The sequence below is a fragment of the Centruroides vittatus genome, unplaced genomic scaffold, assembly GCF_030686945.1.
Source record: "Centruroides vittatus isolate TY-2023 unplaced genomic scaffold, ASM3068694v2 scaffold_324, whole genome shotgun sequence".
NCBI lineage: Eukaryota > Metazoa > Arthropoda > Arachnida > Scorpiones > Buthidae > Centruroides > Centruroides vittatus.
The window spans coordinates 306491-328998 of NW_027122701.1; the positions used below are offsets into that span (position 1 = coordinate 306491).

The 22508-nt window shown below is 32.1% G+C and overlaps 1 protein-coding gene across 2 annotated transcripts in view; it reads left to right on the forward strand.

The window, feature by feature from the left end:
* Nucleotides 1-22508, forward strand: part of grsm (granny smith) — a 39352-nt gene that overhangs the window by 1524 nt on the left and 15320 nt on the right. For both annotated transcript variants that reach the window (XM_067286184.1, XM_067286185.1), the window contains exons 2-6: nt 2664-2708; nt 4163-4315; nt 9062-9244; nt 18926-19186; nt 20112-20193. In XM_067286184.1, coding sequence (XP_067142285.1) covers nt 4166-4315; nt 9062-9244; nt 18926-19186; nt 20112-20193 — 676 coding nt within the window. In that variant the 5' untranslated portion in view covers nt 2664-2708; nt 4163-4165. The remainder of the gene's footprint in view (nt 1-2663; nt 2709-4162; nt 4316-9061; nt 9245-18925; nt 19187-20111; nt 20194-22508) is intronic.

A 22508-nucleotide genomic window follows, 5' to 3' on the forward strand; every position in this document is an offset into this window, starting at 1 on the left:
TGACCTGACAATTAAAAGAAAAGAAGACAGGTCGTTTTATTTTTTCCCTGTATTGAATAGTGTATATTTTATTAAAATGTAAGACTGACATGAGAAGTCCCTCCCTTATAAACAATTTAGCCTTAATTCTAAACATGAAATTGGCTAATGGAAAAGTTGTTTGACAGGTTTTTCTCTACAAGTTTCCCTTGTAGCCTGAGGGGTAAAAACAATTTAGTCTTTAGGTACATGAATAGAAGACATTTTCAGAGCTTAAATAGTAATCAGAAAATAGTAACAGCTTTCAGAGCTTAAATGTAGCCTAATAAAAATCAGGCTGTTTACTATGTTTTTTTTTTTTTTTTTTACTCTTCCTATTTATTCATGTATCTTAACTGTTTTTACTAATTAATCTCAATGTATTTTCACTGATGGCCAAATGGCTGAGCAGTCAAGGTGGCAGCCTACTGCTCTGTGGGACCCAGGATCAAATGTGGATGAGTCAAAAAATCCCCAGGAATTTTTCAGGGGAGTCCATCTGGATATGTCTGGCCCCATCCCTCACCACCTGGCTGCCCCATTGTGGGCCTGGCCAAACCCATAATGAGCTTGCTAAAAGAGGCTTTCTTAATGCCCACGGGGGGCAGAAAGAGTTTCTAAAAAAAAATATGTATTTTCACTGTAGAAGATTGTTTGCAATGCAGTAAAAATTATTACAATATGCCTATATTGTTCGAGTAGCTGAGAGAGCATCAGTTTTAAAAGGGTAATGTTTCATTTGAAATTGTTTAAATGATTTTATTATCTTTAAATATGATGAATAAGAAAATGCAAAATCACTAAATAATGAAATTATCTTAAACTGTCATTCATATAGAAATCTTCACAAAAGAGAGAGAGATGAGTGAAAGAAAGAGAGAGTGAGTTCTGTCTTCCCTTGACACCCGACTGTGAAAAAATAAGTCGTGAAATAAACCTTGACAACACGCTTTAACATTAAGTCGTGGAAAGTTCGACCAACTCAACAACCCATGACTAAAAAAAAAAAGGTCAACGGATTCATGCTAGTCAATATAAATCTACGTGATGATATTGCTTATTCGATATAGCGTTCAAGTTTGCTCGAGTGCAGGCATATTACAATTCAATAATCCGATACTGTTTTATAAAACAGTTAAGAAGGGTGACACCCACGGTATGACTTGGGGTGACACCACGATATCTGCCCCGGGTGTCACCCATGCTAGCTATGCCACTGCGCATGCAGTAGAGATTATTATAGTGTATTATTATTGCAATGAATAAAATGTTTCTTTTATTTACAATATTTTTTCCTTCAATTTATATGTCCTCCTTTTCATTATAAAAAAGTTGGTCACCTTACATATGCACACGTGTCAATTCTGTGTAGATCATGTAACATAATAGATTAAAAGATTAAGTTGTTGAATTTTTTATATTGTAAGGTAATTATTTACAAACTAGTGCTACAACCTACATAGCTTAAAAATTTATGGTTAGTGGATTTGTGACTGTTATTTAATGAAAAAGAGTGTGATTGTGGAATGGGAAAGTAATATGAAGTGAAAATGAGAAAAGCATGTATTGATCTTTTCAAGATTATAGGACTGTGTTGTTGTGCTGTAATCTTGAAAAGATCACTGTACTTATTTAATATGTTCATTGTGTGACCCTGCTAGTATCTGCCAGCCATGAAAGAAGCAATTCTCACAGCTGCTGGCCATGGGAGATGCTGTTCTTGCATTGGCCAAGTATGGAGAGATGATCCTTACACTTCCCAACACAGAGAGGTGATCCAAGAACAAAGCAATAGACATTGATTGTTTTGTTCTTGTATTTTGTTTGTTTTTCACATCTACTTTCTATTAGGTGTACACAATGCTGTTTTCTATCTTTCTCTGCTAAATTTCGTTAGGCATGCTCAATCACATCAGGGAGTACAGTCATCATCACTTTGACTCCACCATATATCAAAAACAAAGCCATGGACTCTCATTACATTTTTGGATTTCTCATCACAATTAATGGAAAATGGCAAAGTTTCATCAAAATTGGTTTGTTGAATTTTGAAAACAAGCACAATTCTACAAGCTCATAGATGATGTGCTGGTGACCTTGGGACATTACCTGACAAAGTTGTGCAATATTGCTGTCAAGCATACTTGTGCTATGACCTTATCTTGAAAATGAAGTCATGGACCCTATTTTTTATAACATTTTTGGATTTCTCATTGCAATAAATGGAAAATGGCAAAGTTTTATCAAAATCAATTCATCAAATTTTGAGATTGAATACAATATTGTAAGCCATATAGAAGTTTTGCTGATGTTCTGCCTTAACAAGGGGACAGTATTTGCTAACTTTAGTGTAAAATAGTAATTTAATTACAGCATAAAAATAGCAAACTGACTGGCTGATTAGTATTTTAAGATTAGAAAAGCTACATAATATTGAATACTTTTTACAAGTTTTCTTGGCAAAATACTGCTATTTTAGAAAAAAAATTTTATTATTTTGAAAGAAATAAAAAATCTAATTACTTAAATAATTTTCAAAATATTTTTATAACAATGATTATATGGCAAGTAATGTATCTTTTCAAAAAATTTATAACATACAGTAATATGAATTTTAATAATTTTTAATGTTTTATTTTTGACAGAAATTGAATTGAACTCTGTTAAGGCTTGTATTTCATCTAATAATTGTAAGAAATTTGTTTATTTTAATATAAACATCCCTATCTCAATGAAAGAAATGTGAACAATTTTAAATGGTTTAATAGTTTAGGTAATTATAGTTTAGCTAAACTCATCTTTAAAATAATCTGTGAATTGTAACATTATTGAATGCATTACAAAGTCAAGATTTCTTTATTGAAAATTTAAACTTTTGATGAATCTAAAATAATATTTTTAGGTTTGATACTTCTAAAATAGGATTTAAAATATTAAAATTACATATGGGAGGTATATAATGTTTACATTTATAGCTTAAAATAAATATATCTATAGAAATAGATAAATAAAAAAACTTATGCCAAAGTTATATAGTCTCTTGATAATTAGCACAGAGTTCAGCATTAATACAATACTGTATTAATGCCGAACTCGGTGCTAATTATCAAGAGACTAAATATATCTATTTAATTCAAGAATAGAAATATTTTTATTTGAGAAAATTTACAAGAAAACATTTTTGTTAGAATTCAATTTAATTATATGTAAAAATCAAAATTACTTATTGTGACATTGTTACAGTGCCAGACAATGATTTTTAATCATATTTTAATTTAAATAAATACAAGTTGACACTGAATCTGAAACTTGTTTACTTTTTCTCTGTGATGACATTTTTTCAAATTTTAACTCTAATATGACATTCACTGTTGAATATCAATTTTTAACCAGTCAGTCAATCAGATTTTTCAGAAAATGGATAAACTTAGCATTCTTCAAAAAAAAAATCTAGATATATATTTTGTGCTTAATCATTTGCTATTCAGTAATTCTTTTCTTTGAATGCTGCAATCTTGTTGATCAGATAGAGGGGAAGCTTGTTGAAGTTTATTCAACAAAAATATAGTTGTTGTACCTTCTTGAATGAGAGGACGATCTTTGAAAGATTTTATTGCATTTGCTCAAACAGTAAACAAATAGCAAACTTCTAACAAAAATTACATGTGTAATAAAGTCAAAAATAAATTTTTTATATTTGCTTTTCCATCTTTTTTAACAATATTGTTGAATAATAGATGAACAGTTTTGTTAGAAATTTAATTTGGGGAAAATATAGATATTCTTTAACCTAGAACATCTTGTCTTTTTATTCCTATTAGTAAAATTACCATTGCATTTTTAATAATTAATTAATTGTATAAAATGTATTAAAGCTTATAGGAACTTTGTTGTAATTTATACTGACTGATATAAATTGGAAGCAAGTTTAATATGAATACTAATTTTAAAGTGTAACACCATATACTAACATAGGATAAAAGTTGTAAGAGTTATACTGTTATACTTGAAAAATTGCTTAATTTTATGTACTCAAAATTTAAAATATTATTATTGAGATAGGGATGTTTAAATTTTTATTGAAATTTAATAATAAATTAATTTGTAAAAATTATTGATTACTTTTTAAATTTTTTATTTCAAGATAATGTGTAATGTTCAGTTGAAATTTAGTGATCATTTGACACAATCAGATCCTCATTTGTATCCAGTTTTAATTATTGGCCAATCAAAAAATTTGGCTAAAATTACTTATGATGATGTAAAATTAAAACTTGAACCTAGAGTTAAAGAAGAGGTAAGATATAATATTTTAAAATAATTCATAATTCCTAATTGAGAGATTTTAAAATACACTAGAGAGTCGTTAATCCTAACCCCGGTTATCCGAACGATTTTCAGTCGGACTGTGTCGTGCTGAATCAAATGTTTTTGATATTAGATTTACTTCTAAAGTATAATTTTCATGTTTTTATATTCTTCCATATATTTATTTTGTTTGTAAAAAATAAAGGAATAATTTTTAACGATACAATAGCCTCGATTATTATTATAAACATTTTCGTTAGGCTTAAAATCGACGAAAATTCAACACGAAGCAACACACAACGGAGAAAAATTCAAACATCGGACAGGTTAATATATTTTTTCATACATAATCAGTTATCCGAACAACCCCAGTCCCTAATTCATTCGGATTAACAACTCTCTAAAATTCTAAATTAAAATTTATATATTATATATACCGTATTTTACGGACTATAAGACACACCTTAATTTTTAAGCAATTTTAAAAAAAAATACTTATAAGACGCTACGGACTATAAGACGCACCTGAATTTTGGAGGCAATTTTTTGAAGAAAAAAGTGCATCTTATAGTCCGTAAAATACGGTATATGTATATAATATAAATTTTAATTTAGAATTTTAAAAATACTTCATACGTTAATGTATAAAACATGTACAGTATATACATAACCCAAAATTTTGAAAAAGTTAAACTTTTACGTTCTACCACATGTCAAAGTTCAATTAATAAAGCCTACAAAATGATGTGAATTGATTTTAAATAAATATTTGTTTACTTTTGAAAAAGTTTAAAGTAATGTATGCAAATTGATAGATATAAAGTACAATGTTTTCTTGTGTTTTATTATTGATTTTAGTTTTTATTAAAACTTTTTAATATTTAGATTAAATAACTAAATATATAAACTATAATAATTTTTACAAAACATTATTATAAATTACAAAAGTATGCAGAGTTACAAAGTGACACAAAACACTATTTGGATTGTCAAATATGGTTATACCCCGTTCACACCGAGCATTTCAATCTAGATTGTGACCAAGGTCAGCGACTATGCCTTGGTGCGAACACCCTCGACCGTTTCAATCGCGATTGACTGGAGAGAGTTCTTGAAACTAGATCCAGTCATAAGAGAGATCCCACAATCCTACGCGCGTGAGAAAATACAAGATGGCTACAGAACACGTGTCGGGCTATCGGCAAAGAAATAAAAAAGATGTTTGGAGAGACGATGACATCTGTCTATTATTAGATATATGGCAAGAAAAAGTATTTATTTCTAATCAAAACTTCCATTTTGTGTGTTGGTGTTTGTGACTTACCGAGTAGTTATGCCAGTTTTATCATCGCTTACAATAGCCGGGTTATTCTCAAGCGAGTTACCTGTGCGAACGGCACGACGTTTGAATAGCGACAGTCACAATCCAGATTGTAGGTAAATCGAGATCGAAGTTAGTCGAGGATTGTGTGCGAACGTAGTATTAGGAGCAGTGCTACTAGTATTATATAAACTTTAGTTTTAAAATATATTTCAGATTAAAGTCTAAAATAATTTTTGAATAAAATATAAAAATCAAAAGAAAGTAAAAAATTGTGTAGCATAATGTTATTAATGTCTGACAAATAGATATAAATTTTTTAAATATTTAAAAATAAAAAATAAATTAGTAAAAATAAATAAAATTATTATGACATCATCACAATGCTGGGCTGCAATTTTTAATTTATTTAACTTGAAATATATGCTCTTGATTTTAGTATTGTCTTGCTCTTGTATACTTTTCCTGATAACAACAGTCATACCAGTCATCTATCTAACCCATTCTGTAGAAAATTTTTGAATTGAAATCCCGTGACTTCCAGTCTATGCCAGAAATTTGTATATAGTTAATTGGGATCTCTTTCCCTAAACTTTTCATATCTGGTCTTGACTTTCATCTATCTATGTTCTTGAGATTAAGGAAGGACAGATTGCAGGTGCAAATAAAAGTTTATTCTGTTGAACAAAGAGACTGATTCAATCTCTCTAATTTCATCTGCAAGTTAAATTAGTATAATACGGCCTATTAATAGATTATAGTCACAACAGACTAATATTAATAAAATAATATTTAAAGGACTAGAAGTTTTAATTAATTAATAATATGTAGTTTATTCTCATTTTTTCACTAATTAAGTTTAGTTTGAATGTTTTTTTAATCAGAATATAAGCTTAATTAGGGTTGCATAATGATAGAAAGCAAGAAAATAAAATTAAATGCTAAAGTTCCGGGGGCTGCATATTAGAATCTCACAGACTGCATGCAGCCTGTAATTGTGGGTTGCTCATGACTATTCTAATTGATTGTTAACTTTAATTTTAGTAATTATCAAAATGCTAATCAACTTATTTTCAAATGCTTGATACTAGTTAGTTACTAACTACTCTGACAAGGTAAATTGGCAGCACTATATTACTGCTTATTCTCATTGTTTTCATAAATTACATTAATTGCTTGTTTTCAAGAACTCTGTCCTCAGTTTGATTTTTGAAAGTTTCAATTCTTAAAAGAAATTGATTCTGTCCCTAGTTAATTCCACAAAGGATATTAACAAAGATTTTGTGTCCATATGCCCTCTTGTCACATTTCCTTTGTTTTTCTGGCAAGGTTCAAAATCATTCTCAGAATACAGTTTGTCATGCTCTGTGATGACTGTTAAGGAGGATGCACACGTGCAGTGCAGCAAGTAAAAGCAGCAGAATGGCATCACTTTTTTTCACTGCAAAAGTTGATTTTGTGCCACAAAAGTTGGTCGAATTCTATCTTTTGTAGAGACCGTCACCAAGATATGTTTCTATCAACCATTAACAGTTTGTTTGGTAGTCACGTAAGAAAATACAATCATGTGGTGTTTTAATGGCGGAAAGTTTGACGCAGTTAACTGAGATAACTAACAGAATAAAGAGGAAAGGATGATAAATTTAACACAAATTCTACACAAATAATCATAAATAATTTAATTCAAAGAACAAAACAACCGAATCTTACTCGAAATAGTATTCTTTATCGAGAGATCTTAATCAAGGAATAAGCGTATTTTGTACACCAGTTCTTTCTCGATTCATGAAAATATCTCTAATCCAAAATCTTCATTTGAATCTTTGACAAAATCTTTTAGTTACCGTATATCTTGGCAGATAAGATGATAGTTGAATCATAAAAAAAGGCCCCGAAAATTCGGGGTCGTCTTAAAGGACAGATACAAAAAAAATTAGATTGAAATTTATATAAATTAAAACCATTATAGTAAAACGGACAAACCGTAATTATTTACTAGTAGAGAGTAGAGTATGTCCACAAAATAGAATAGGCCATATGATGTTTTTGTGAATAGTCAAGGTCATTACTCGAATGCCTGAATCAGTGTGAATGTTTGCAACAATCGCAAAGCAGTGCCGCCAGATGCAAGAAAATAAAATTTGATGTCCTTTCAAAAAATTATGAATAGGACATAATTCCGTGTACGCTATGCAGTGTTATTATCCAGTGATGATGGCTGCTCTAAACAAAATTCACAGGCCATAGTTTGGGGGTCGTCTTATAAGACAGATATATGCTAAAACTATAAAACTTCGATGAAAATTTATACCGTGTCTCATCTGCCGACATATATGGTAAATAAAGCAAGCCATACGAAAAAATTTGTAAACACGTGGATAGCGGCATTGTCCGTATCATTTGCCATCTTGAATACTGAACACATGCACCAAAATGTAAGTGGATTGCCACTTGTATGGTTATGCTGCCGTGCGGTGAAGATGCATTTGCAACACCGTTTTTCCTTGCCACGCCGCATGTGTGCATCCTCCTTTATACCTGGAGATGAGTTTACTTATTTGTCTATGAGTGACATCTTTACTTTCTACTTTATTCAAGTTAAGTTATATTCTTTGTACCCAAAACCCTTTTCAGTTTTTACATTGTTTTCATTCAGGGATCCAGCTTACAGTAAGATTTAATATAGAAAATTGCTCTGTTCCAAAGAATTTTTCTTACTTAGGCAGGTTTCCATTTTATTCAGGTTCTGTTTTAGGCAGGTTTTACTGTATATTACATTTTTACTTTAAAATAAAGTTTGTAATTTGGTAAGTTAAAAGGTTAATCAGGATGATTTGTCTAGACAAATTATTAATTTATATCTAATTTTATTTTCTGTATATAACTTTCTTCAAATACTAGTTATAATAATTATACTGAATATAAAAGGTGATTTATAAAGACATTCACACTTACAGCATTGTAAATTTCAAAACTAAAAGATAAGTACAGTAAATCCTTAATTTAATGAACTTACTTAAAAGACAAAAAATATTCTGTTCTCAATGAGAAAACTTTTTTTTTTTTTAAATTTGTCAATATACATTATTATAAGAATTTATTTATAGTTATACATTATTATGATGTTTTAATACATCCTGTACATTGTAAGTTTGTTGTTATATGTTAAAATTTGATTTAATGAACTTTTAGCAATACTGGTTATCCTTTCTCTAATTAGTCCATGAGTTGAGGACCTACTGTGTATAGAATAATATAATAAATTACTATAAATAACACAATAATCTATTCATTTTATAATTATTATTCAATCAACGAGAAGTTCTATAGAAGAATAATATTAAAAAATAACATCTAAATACAAAGACTAATGCAAGTGTTTTTTAAATAAATACATGAAAATTTAATTTTCAGATTTTTCGAACTGCTGTTGAAAATTTGCATCCCTCTCCAACAGACACTTGTTCTTTATATTTAAATCATGCTACTATAGCTGCTTTACCTTCAAAATGTTCTCGTCATAATACTCCATCTCAATCTCATTCAATCACTAAATTAGTAAGAAATTGCACAGTTGGTGTGGATGAATATATAGTGGTATGTTGATTGAATTTTTTAATTCATATTTTGAGTAATTAAGACATTATTAATTTGAATATAATTAGTCAGAATAATTATTGTAAATTTAAAAGAATGCTTTAATAATTTAAATATAAATATCAGATTTACTATACTTTACATAAAAGTATTAGGGTTGGTTCACATTACAATGGATTCTGCAGTGGAAAGTGATAATGGCATTGACTTACTTGCCATTGTTACATCATTTCATAATGGAAAAGTAGTATGTTGATGACTTGAGTCCAGCATGACTTTTACTATGATGACAAGCAGAAAGTTGAATTTTCTCCAATGATAGATTATTTGAATAACATAAGTTTTTTGTTTCTTAACATGGTGAATTATAAACTTGATGTTTAATTATGTTGTGTGATGTTAACAGTGAAATTTTAATTGAAATAGTGAGAGAACACTAATCTCAATCACCTCTCTTAGTCTTTGACTTATATGAACATTTAATTGTATTTCTGTAATTTGGGTTATGATGTTCAATTTATTTCTTTCAAAAATATAACTTTCTCTCAAATTCTCTTTTTGGGCTTATCATAATTTTTAAATTTTGAAGAGGCATTATTTAAAACTAAATACAAATAATTTTCCACAATTTGCATTATGATAGCATCTATTTTTTATTTAAGCTACAATCCTATCCAACACTGTTCACTTGTGCCTATGTCAAGCAGGGCCGGATTTACCAATCCAGGGGCCCTGGGCACAAATTCAGTGGGGCCCCCTTTAAGAGTAGGCAAATTTGATGATTTAGAAAATTTACACACATTACTGTACTTTCAACTAGATTTCAACTGGGAAGTTGTAAATTTCATTTAAAAAAGGTTATTGTAAACATACATATATTTTATTGTGTAAAACTAATTATTTTAATTTAATTAAAAAATACCTATGTAAAATTTTTTTCCTGAAATTTTCCGATGTTTCATAGGTTTTTTCCCGGGTTTGGTTTTCTTTGCCTGTGGCCCTCATGATTAGGCCACACTAGGCTGTCGCAGTAATAGGGGAAAAAAATTATGTTTAAATACACTGCTGGCCATCCAAAATGCAACACCAAGAAGGACCAGAGATATCACAGTCAAATTTATTTGGGAGATAACACATTGTACAAAGATCAAATGATTGAAAATACAGTCTCTTGTGAAGTAAGGAAGATGATGGAAGCAGTATGGAGTGTTGCCACCATTGCTGGCTATAACCACTGCTACACGCTTTGGCATTGAGTCAAAGAGGCTTTGGATATGTTGTTGGGGTGTAGCATTCCATGCTGCTTCCACATATTGCCAAAGTTGATTTGGTGTAGCAGCGGGTGGTGTATCCTGGGCCAGTTGTTCTGCAATCATCAACCAGACGTTTTCTATAGGCGAGAGATCGGGAGAACAAGGAGGCCAAGGCAGCAATGCAATCTGATGGGCAAAGAAGAAGTCTTGAGCAATGCATGCCACGTGTGGTCATGCATTATCCTGTTGGAATGTGGCCATTGGCAATCTCTGAAGGTAAGGGAGGACAACAAGCTCCAACATCTCAGAAATATAGTGCTGGCTGGTCAGTGTACTGGCAATGCATACTAGGGGGTGCAGGAGTGGAATCCAATACCACCCCAAACCATATTACCAGGTCTAGGACCAGTATGGCAATGCATAAGGCAACAATTCGGCAGTCTCTCACCACGGTGTCTCCAGACTCTAATCCGCCCATCGTGGTGTTGCAGGCAGAAGTGGGATTCATCAGTAAAAACAATGTCATTCCATTCGGTTGTCCATGTCCGTCGTTCATCGCACCATTGCTGGCACAAATGCCTGTGGTTTTGACTCAACAGTACACGCAGCAATGGACGCCTTGCAGATATTCCACTCTGCTGCAAATGATGTTGAATGGTACACGTGGACACCGATTATTGCACAACAGATTGAATTTGTTGTGATATGGTTCATGATGTGGCACAGCGATCCATCACTGCCATGCGCATGATATTCCTGTCATCAAGTGCATTGGTGCAACGAGGTGGGTGCAACAGGTTCTGTCAGTCCGTCATTCCCTCCTGCATCCAGCAGTTACAGATCTGCATCACAGTTGCTTGTTTACGTCTGATACAATCACCAATTTCTCTGAAGTATATCCACAATCCCTATAGGCAACTATTCTTCCTTGGTCGAACTCAGAAACGTGCTTGAAAGACACTCATTTTCTTCTGCATTGCATACTGAAGCTGCTTATGCCAAAAAAACGCATGAAAGAACAATTCCAGTACTTCAAAACGGCCTTCTATTCTCCCTTTATATAGCTGCTTGCAGGTGGCACAACAGGTGCCCATGATGTGTGTCTGCGCTGAAATGCTAATCATTTGCATATCTCATCGCCGCAAATGCATGGTGCAAATTTTACTTGATTTGGATGCTTCCTTCAGGGTGTTGCATTTGCGATGGCCAGCAGTGTAGTTTTATGGGGGCCCTGGGCACTGGCCCCAAATGTCCCTATGTAAATCCGGCCCTGATGTCAAGGTCAGAATGACACAAGGTGCAATGTAAACAGGAGTACATCAGGGACAGTAGCAGAGGTGTAGCTAGGGGGCAGTGAGGGTGGCCTGCCCCAGGTGTCAGCGGTGTAGGGGTGACACCCGGTAGGCCTGTACTTAAAAAAAAAGAAGAAAAAGAAAAAAAAGGGAGTCAACGGCTTGCCTCACATGACAGTTTCTTCGCTATGAGGAGATGCCACAACAGCTCACACCAGCTGAAAATCTTACTATGATTTACTCTATAAATCTAAACTCATACATCACGACATCGCATATTCATTATATCGTGCAAGTTGCTCGAGTGCGAAGCTATTACAATTCAACAGTGTTTTATAAAAGAGTTAAAAAGGGTGACACCACGATATCCGCACGGGTGTCACCCATGCTAGCTATGCCACTGGACAGTAGGCAACCTTTTTGATGCCACAGCATTTTCTGCCATAATGTGAACCAACCATTAGAGTTTCAGTTTTAATCATAACATTTTTATTAACCTTATCAGATATTTTAATGATTTTTATCAGCGTTTATTATGATTATATTTTATGTTAATAAGTTTCAATGAAATTCATTATTAAAGTTATTTTTATTGTGGATTATAAACTTATAAACTGTAATTACATTTATGTTTATTTATAATAATGAAAAATTTTCTAATTACTTTTGTTATGATATAAGATGGAAATAACTTTTTATCATTTTATTTAGTGTTAAAAGATAAAATAATTTAAAAATCTCCTTATATTGATTTTACAAATCCTAAAATCATTTTTTCAGTTTCTAAAACTTGTTTTTGAGTAAAATGGGAATGTAATTGAATCGTTTATATAATAATCGTAATATCACAATATATTTATAATATGAAAAGTTTTTAATTATGAAATTTAAAGCAAGCATTATATCATATTTTTTATTAATATTTAAAACAATACAATACAATTATTAATTTGTACAATACAAATTAATAAAAAATTAATTTAAATATTAATTAATATTTAAAAATAATAATAAATTGTAAATTTAAGGGCTGGCAAATTTACAATTTATTATTATTTTTACAAAAGGAATGATATATGAAATTTATGTATTTTTATCAAGACTAAGTCTTGTTTGAATCATCTTGTATAGTTTTGACTTTAATTAATAAACCAAAGTACCAAGATGTACATCAAAATAATATGTCAGAATATACGTTATTGATATTGTTTAAAATAACAATATTTTTATAAAATATATTAATCTACTGATTATTTTGTTTATAATAGTATATTATGCAATTAGTTTATAATATAGGTGATTATGGCATGAATGGAAGTTTGGCACATGAGCAGATCAAGTGGGCTAATTTCCATGAATGCCATAATCTCTAATTATAAATGAATTGTAATATGGTATTTTGTGGTTAGACTATACCTATAACACTATACTTATGGAAATCAAAATTATGTATTGTGAGAGTCATGCAAATGTACAATAGTCCACGAAAGGCAGTACACAAATAAATAACGACAATTATTTACTTTTTATGTGAGGATTCTTTTTGGATTACAAAATATCCAAAATCGGAGCAAGGAGTTCAAAGGAACTCATTTGTGACAAATAAGTAAAAGACAGACTTGTAATCTTACAACTAATACTTACACTAAATTATAAACTAAAAGAGGAAGGAAAGGTTAACAAAAAAAGTTATATGATAGAAGAGGAGGTTATAAAGAATACCAGGGGTTTTTTTTGTCTGGTCTTGATGCTCTTCTGGTGGGGAACCACTATAAATCCTGTTTCCAGATGATCTTTAATTGGATCTCTTGAATGAACCTCCTTATACAAGGGACGTTTGTCTCTCTCTCCTCGTGTTAATGGGGTCCTTTCTCTCCTTTGCAGGCCATCTTTTGTCCGTCTAGAGAACAGATTTCAGATTCAGATTTTTTATTAAATAAAACATACTACAAACAGTATATACTTGGTGCCACTTTCGCATAACCAAGTGTTGGCACAGTACAGGTATACAGGGTTTGAACAGTTGGTGTACCATGAATAAAAGTTACAATAAAAGAGTTAAAAAAAAAAAAACAAAGAGAATAAATGCAGAATTAAACTAAGACTAAAACTAATAAGCAGAACATAAACATAAAAGACATAAAATACAAAAGAACAATGAAAATATACAATATGTACTAGACTAGCCCGTGGTTACAGGAAGAAGGGACATGAATAGGACAGACTAAACAAAGTATACATGTAGATTACACTACAGAACTAGTAGCCACTCACAGTGGTGCGGGAGAAATACATAGAGATGAGGTTAAGGAAGGCTTCATAAGAGTCTTTGTTGCGTAGGCAGGAGTCATGGTTGGTCCAGTTGTGCCCATGGGAGTCGATTGTCGTCCTTAGAAAATGGCGTTCTAGTTCGAGCAAGGGGCAGTCGTAGATGTAATGTACACTACTGTCACTGACACCACAAAGAGAGCAGGTAGAGTTGTTCGCACCAGCAAATCTGGCGAGATGCTGGACTGAAAACGGCCATGGCCGGTGAGAAACTGCATGATATAATGACTTGGTTTGTACCAATTGAAGGACATAAAGTTACTGATGCAGGGAATGAATTTGTGGGTGACAGGATGGTTGCGGTTGTCCCAATCATGCTGCGAAGTAAGAAGCAGATCCTGCCAGAGGATGGTTTTGAGAGTCTTGATGTTGAATTTGTTGTAGGAGACAGGGAGATTAATGTCAGACAGTTTGAAGAATGAGCAGGGCTGATGCTCCTCTCATTTCCATGAGTGCCCTGGTGGGCGCGTGTCCAATACATAAATATGCGGTTGTTGGAGTTGAAGACCAAGTTTTGGATATCAGTAGAGATTGGATGGGAAGATTGTTTACCTAAAAGAGCGATGGATGATGCACTGTCAGTAATGATGGCAATATTTTTATTGTTTAGGTTGTTAGTCCAGACGATGGCCATTTTGATGGCATAGAGTTCAGCCTGGAAGACATTGCAATGATTACCCAGCCTAAACTGGCTCGATGTGGTTTCCTGACAGTGCTGAAATACAACGTAGCTGCAACCGACCTTTGCATCTGTCTTCGAGCCATCTGTGAAGATCTCAAAGTCAACGTGGGATGGTTGGTCGAAAATGATGCTAGAAGGGGTCGCAGGGTGCTGGAAATTTGCGAAACTTATGCCCTTTTCGAAGTCCTTGTGATGAATAAGTTGTCTACCAGTGTGAACATCTTGACCCTTTTTTAATTTGCCAGAGATTGAGATGAGAGGTAATAATGAGATTGATAGGAGCTTTCTTCACCAAGACTTGAAGGGGAATGTTAGGAGAAGTAGAGTAGGCCTTGGTGATCTGTATGAGAGCTCTACGCTGTGCTGCAATCAGCCTACGCTTGATATAAGACTTATGGACTGCGCCTCCCCAGCTGCCGCAGGCATATGTGATGATGGGAATGAAGATCTGGTTATAGATTACATCCATAGCCTCAGAGGCCAGTCCCCATTGACCTCTCGCAATGCGCGCAAAGGCATTAAAGATTCTGCCAGTGCGATTGGTGATGTAGTCAATGTGAGAGTTCCAGAGTAGTCGATGGTCAAGGATCACACCTAGGTAATTAATAGTTTTTTTGACCTTAACAGTTTGCACGCCCATTTTGATGCTGGGGACTCTAAGGTAAAGATGTTGTCGTCTGGGCTTGTTAAAAACAATGCATCTAGTTTTGTTGGGATTGAAGGTAAGCTTGTGATGTGTACCCCAACTTAAAATGTTTTCGAGAATGCGATTTCCATGTTGCTCAAGGGCCGCACGGGACCGGCCGCCAAAAAGGACCAAAACATCGTCAGCATATGCTATCAGATTGTGATGGCCAAAGTCCTGGGAGAGGAAGTCGTTGAAGAGGACATTCCAAAGAATGGGGCCACACACTGAGCCCTGCGGGCAGCCACGAACAACCCTGCGAAGAACAGTGTGTCCCCCACAGCGCAAAGTAGCTGATCTGTCGTTAAGATAGTCTTTAAGAATGTGAAAGATATTGGCAGGACAGTCCATGTTCCTGAGGTTTTTAAGGATCAGGGGCCACCAGGCACTATCAAATGCCTTGGCGATGTCAAGGCTGATGGCCAGAACGTACTTATTACTTTCCAGTAGGTGGTTGATACAGTTAACTGCATGACAAATAGCATCAGCTGAGGATTTTTGGGGACGGAAGCCAAATTGAGTATCTTGGATAAGGTGGTTAACCTCCAGGTGCCAGAGAAGCCTGTTGTTGATGAGTCGCTCCAAAACCTTACCCAGAACTGGTAGCAAAGAGATAGGCCTGCAGTCATTAGGGTTGCCAGGTTTTGGCACTGGGACAATCTTGGCGAGTTTCCAGGAATGCGGAAAGATGCCATGTTTTAGGCAGGTGTTATAAAGCTGCAGGAGATGGTGAGGGATGAGGTTCCAGAGGTGCTTGGCGAGCTCTGGGGTAATGTCATCGTGCCCGGGGGATTTTTTGTTGTTGAGGTTTGCAAAAACTTTCTTTAATTCTTGTAGGTGGAAGCTAGGAGCGTTGGGAGTATTGATGTCATCCTCTATTAACAAACGGAACTCAGTGTGTGCTGTGGTGTCTCGTTCGTGAGGGTCGTCAAAACAGAATTTGTCCATTTTATTATTTGCAGCCTGAAGAAAGTCTTCACCTTCAGTGTTGGAACACATAATTTGCTTCTTTTTGAGTTTGTTGGTGCAGAATTTAGTAATAAATCCCCACGGGTTTTTAGAGGCAGCTGCACAAAATTTCCTCCACGAATCCTTCTTGGCTGTTTTAATTTTATTTTTATATATACGAAGGTGGTTGTAATACTGTAGCTTGTAGGTCGAGCGATGGGGCTCGGTGTGGCAATTTTGAAACTGCTTTCTAAGAGTAATGTTTTCTTTCCTGAGGTTCGTGAGTTCAGCAGTCCACCAAGGGACCGATTTACGTGACTTAGTGAACTGAGGGATGAACATCTTACAGGCAGTGTTGATGATGTCGATGTTGTAGTTGATGTGATTTTGGGCCTCCTCAGGGTTTTCAGCATCGCAGTCGATCAGGTTGGTGGTGAGATAATACTGAAGATCGCTCCACTTAGCACGTTTTAGATTGTATTTGCGGCATGGGTGCCGGAGGTCGACTGGAGAAGTGATGTCAATATAGAAGGAGATAAATGCATGATCGTCAAGTGATTCCTCCAGGATTCTCCACTGGCGAATGTGAGGGTGACAGCCAAGGGAGCAAGCGGTTACATCGATCCAACTGCGTCCCTGGCTGGAGACAAAGGTTGGCGGGGAGAGAGGGTCGTTGATAACTAGGAGGCAATTACGTGCAAAGAACTCCTCGAGAAGTTGACCACGAGAGTCCAGACGATCACCTCCCCAAGTGGGAGAATGGGCATTGGTGTCGCCAGCCAAAATGAAGTATGCCCCTGTGTACTTGTCCATGATGTTTTGCATGCAAATAAGGATGTCCTCGATGCGAGTGTTCTTTGGGCAGTAGTAGTTGAGTAGGATGTGTCTTCTGCCGTTTACGAATAACTCTGCGTACCTTTCACACATCTGCCTTCACCAAGAGTCCGACCCAAGAATGTCCCTTCTTATCTGTTATAGTAGCCTCAGGGCTTTCACTTCCCATTGTTAATGTGGTTCTTAGAAAGGGTTACCCCCACCCACAGGAAAAGAATGTTAGTTGAAAATTTGCGGGAAAAAAGGGGGGAGAACAAAGAAAGAAAACTTAAAACTAAACTTATATCTAAAATATATACAGTAATATGGCATATTGCCACAGTATAAACACAGTGTTTGTGTGTCATAAAGCTATGCCATAAAAATTTTATGGCATGGCTTTATGACACAGTTGACACAAACACTGTTTATACATAATTTTGATTTCCATAAGTATAGTATTATAGGTGTAGTCAACCATAAAATAATTTTAAAATTAAAGTGCAATTCTATTTTAAACAGAATTCATTCTGAAGATATACACAGTATAAAATATAGCAAAATTTTGCAAATCATAGCTTGAAATGCATTATCAAGCTATTAATTAATTAGATAGTTATTCCAGGATAATAGAAAAGTAATTGATCCACAAGACTTCTAAATCAGTAGACTCTTTTAAATGGTTCCTAATAAAATTACTTGAATTCATATGCAAGAAAACAAAGAATGAAAATAATCAGTATATTAGTTTTCACTTGTGATTGTTGAAAGTAGAAAATATTGGGTTTACAAAAATAAAATATTTCATGAATTGCAATTTGAATTTTTACTGGATTAAGCCTAAGATTACAGGATTTTATTAACTCTGTATATCGATTCTAATGACAGGATCTGCCGTTTTATAGTACAATGGCATATGATATTTGAGTATTTGAAATTTTATTTTGAAGATATGAATAGGTATAGCATTAATCTTTTATTTAGTCATTTTAGACTAAGTTTTAATTAACTATTATACATATTTTGATTTAGAAGATGAATTTTTATAGTCTCTTAGTTTAGTTTTTGAAACAAAGATCTTAATATTCTCCACAAAGTTTCATTTAAAATATATACATTTTTATAACCAATCTTGAATAAATTTTTTCTTGAATTTAAGGAATTTTTCTAATTCCTCAATTCTAAGTTACACTTTTTTACTCATTTTTTATTAGTCCAAAGTACAAGGTGTCTTAGAATTTATGGCATCTTATGTTTGCAGTTGAAAATAACAATCAGCAGTCATTGCAAATAGACCACATGATATGTTATGTATCAATAAGAGATATTTTCAGATATTTTGCTCAAATGCTCCCATTAGTTCAAATGAGCTCTGCTGATAGTGCCATTTAATTTAAACTACTACTTAACAGTAAAAATGCCTTCATGACAATATTATGATAGAACATTAAAATGAATAGTTATTGTATATGCAGAAGTGTATGGAACTAGAGATGCCAAACATTATCTGTTTCAAAGCATTTATGATGTTTTTCTGTTATTACTTAACAGAATTGGTCATTTAAAAATTTGAACCTAAACTTGTAGTGCATCTTAGAATTGAGGAAAATGGTAATAATGTAGTTATGATAAAGTTATTGATATAACTATTTTTTGTTATAATAACCATGATATTTGCAGATGATATGTGAAATGACTGATGCATTTGCCTCAGCATGTGCCATTGCCCGTGCCTTTCCTCTTTATTCCCGAAAATCTGCATCTTCTTCTACATCATTTACTGTAACTGTTGAATTTATTATAGTTACAAATGGAAATGATAATCAAAATTTAACTGAAAATGAAATTCAATGTCTATCAACAGCAGCTGAAGGAATACGTTTAGCTGCACGTATTGTAGATACTCCATGTAGTGAAATGCATACAAGTACATTTTTAGAGGTACATATTTTGATTTGTATAAATTAATAACTTAATATAATTTTTTTCATGATTGAAAATGTATTGATATTGACAAATTCTAAATATATAAAATAGCTTAAATTTTTAAAATATTTTGCAAGGACAAATAATTTTTCTAGGCCAACTCTTAACTTTTTAAATGGATTACAATTTATGTTATATATATATATAATATATTATTTATTTATAATAAATTATATTTGTACACACAAATGTATATAACTTGAGAGTTTATGAATATTTGAATAAAATTTAGAGTTTAGTAAAAGAAATTTTGTTGCACCAATAAATTATGTAATTTTGGAGTATAATGATTTTGAAATATTACTGTAATTGTAAATGAAATAAAATTATAGAAATTACTGTATAGTTCTTAGTGAATTTTTAAAAATATTGACTGACTAAAGAAATTATGCCTTATTAATAATTATTTTATGTTTTTAGTAAAAACATTGTATATATGTCTGTGTGTGTGTGTGTGTGTGTGTTTTTTTTTTCTTCTTTTTATTCTAACATGAAAATAACTTCTAATTTGTATTTAAATTTTCTTAAATAAATTAGTTTTGAGTTTATGTTTATGGAGTTGTTATAAGATTTTACAACTAGTAATAAGTCTCATAAACTGGTGTTTTAAAAATAATAATGATTCTAACCTTTTCGAGCAGAAATATTTTATTTATCAAACATTTTTGGCTGACTGGGTAGCCATCCTCAGGATCAAAACATAAGGAATATGTAATATAAAATACGTACAGTTCTGCTAGGGAAGAGGCTAGGTTTTATGACTATAGCTATTAAGTGATTATAATTAATAAATTATAATTTTAAATTTAAAAATTAATGGTATGTATGTATGTATATATAACAGATAACAGTACTAATTTTTATTTAAATAATATTTCAGGAAATTAAAACTGTGGGTGAAGCTCTTAATATTATACCTACAATAATCCAAGGAAATGATTTACTTGAACAAGGATTTGGTGGTATATAATTTGGTTCATATCATTCAGGTTATACAATTAATTATATTTGTTTTTTAATCTGTTCTTACTTAGATTAAATTAATAAATAAAATTAAACATTTGTTTATTTATTTCTAATAAGAAATTTGAATTTTAGCTTTGTAAATAAAGATTTATATGTAGATATAATTAATAATAAATTATGCATACATAAATTATAAAAAAATAATTTAATTTTGAATTATTAATTTTTCTTTCAAATTATAATAAATATTGAATATATTTGATAAATTACAATTATACAATTGCCTCATATACTTCAGTTACTATGTTTGCATACCAGATACATGAGAGTTTAAACAAAAAAGAAAAACACACTCCAACATTTTCAGTGTAATCCATAGATCATCTCCAAGATGATTTCAAAAAAAAAAAAAGTTGAATCCTGTAGATGATCTATGGACTGGATCAAAAATATTAGAGTATTTATTTATTTTTATTATTTTTTTTAACTCTCATTTATGTGGTGTGCAAATATAGTATATTTAATAAATCTAGATATGTGAATTTAAATAGTATTTGTTTTGAGATTATGACATATTTAAATTTTCCAAATTGAATGACTTCCAAAATATTAGTATGAAATGAATGAATGTTTCTATATACTGTATATCAGTTTTATTTTCTTTTGTAGGGTGAATCAGAAAGGTGGCTACATGTTTGATCTCATGGTGTGCTGACATTATTTGATTTATTGGGATGATCAGTGCTATTTTAAGAATTCATCTTTCCAGGAAGTCATCATATGCTTGAGTTACTTCAACAGTGCATATAGTACCTATGTCAGCATCCAAGATGGCACTGAGTGTACAGCAGCAAGTTACAGCTACATCATGAGCAGTTGCCCACAAAAATGACTGTGATACTGGCAAAATGTAATTTCAATATCACTTTCAACAGTTGGCTTACAAATGCCACTATTCTGTTAAATCAACTAATATCAGCAGAACTTGAAATCAAACATGTAGCCACCTTTTTTTAACTCACCCTGTATATGTATTACAATGTCTACTATAAGTATGTTATTTCTCACTTTTGTAATTTTAAACCTGCATTTGAATTAATTTTATTTAGAAATTTTTAAGCTTTTTTCTTCTTCCATGTAATCATTTAGTCATTTACATGTCTTTTTCAATAAACATATCTTTAAATTTGCTATTTGGTATACATTTCTCTCCTTTGTGTAACTATATTGACTGAAAATGATATGGCACTCTTCTTCTGTTTATAATATCTTTAAATTTAAAGTATATGTTTGTTATGTGTATAAAATTTACTATGTTTGGAAAATGTTGAATTTTGATAAACATTAGACAACTGATTACAATAAACTGCATCTACTGTTTAATTGAAATTTAAGTCAAAACATATCACAAGTTGGCAGAACTAATAGTTTTTATAACAAACTCATAATATTATAGCTTTTAATGAATGTTTTAATTTTTTTTATTTAATTTTGTTTTTTATTACAAAAAATGAATTCTCTTCTACAGATATTTTTTAATTATTTTTTATTATTTATACCATGGAATGACACCGCTGCTGCTAGAATGCCCACTAGGGGTTGTCCCGGGCCACTAGTTAACTATAAATAATGTGACTTCCAGTTTGTATCAGGTGTCATGTTATTTCAATTTAAAAATTCTCCTGAAAGGAGTTAGTTAAATGACTGGCACGACTCAATTGCTAAAGGAAAAGTATGATGTACAGGGACAAGATGATACTAATTTGAAGGTGGAGAGCATATATTTTAAATTAAATAAATTTAAAAATATGATTAAAAATTGCAGCTCGGCATTATGATGATATGACAATAAATATTTGCTTGTTTTTTTAATTTTAGAATGTCCATTAAGAACTGTTAGGAGTTCTATAGTAAAATTAAGAATTGTACAGTACATTGGAATAGTTTCTGAAATAAATTTGATTTATTAAAGTTTTTTTAATAAAACATGTATTCATTCATGTACATTCAACATGTACATTCAACAATAAAACATTCTTTAATAAAAAAATTTGTTTTATTAAAGTTTCTTTAATAAAACAAATTCATTTTTACACTTCTCTCTGAATATTCTATTGCTTTTATAGGATACTGCAAATGTATAGACTAGTAGTTGCCAATCTTTCTGACCTTACAGACCACTAAACTCACAATTTTGAATCCTGTGAACCACTATCATAAATTTCTTTAAACGATGAAAACCTCTACAGAATAATGATCATAAAAGTTTCATTTTACTTTGTTAATATGAAATTCAATTGTTTAATTATAA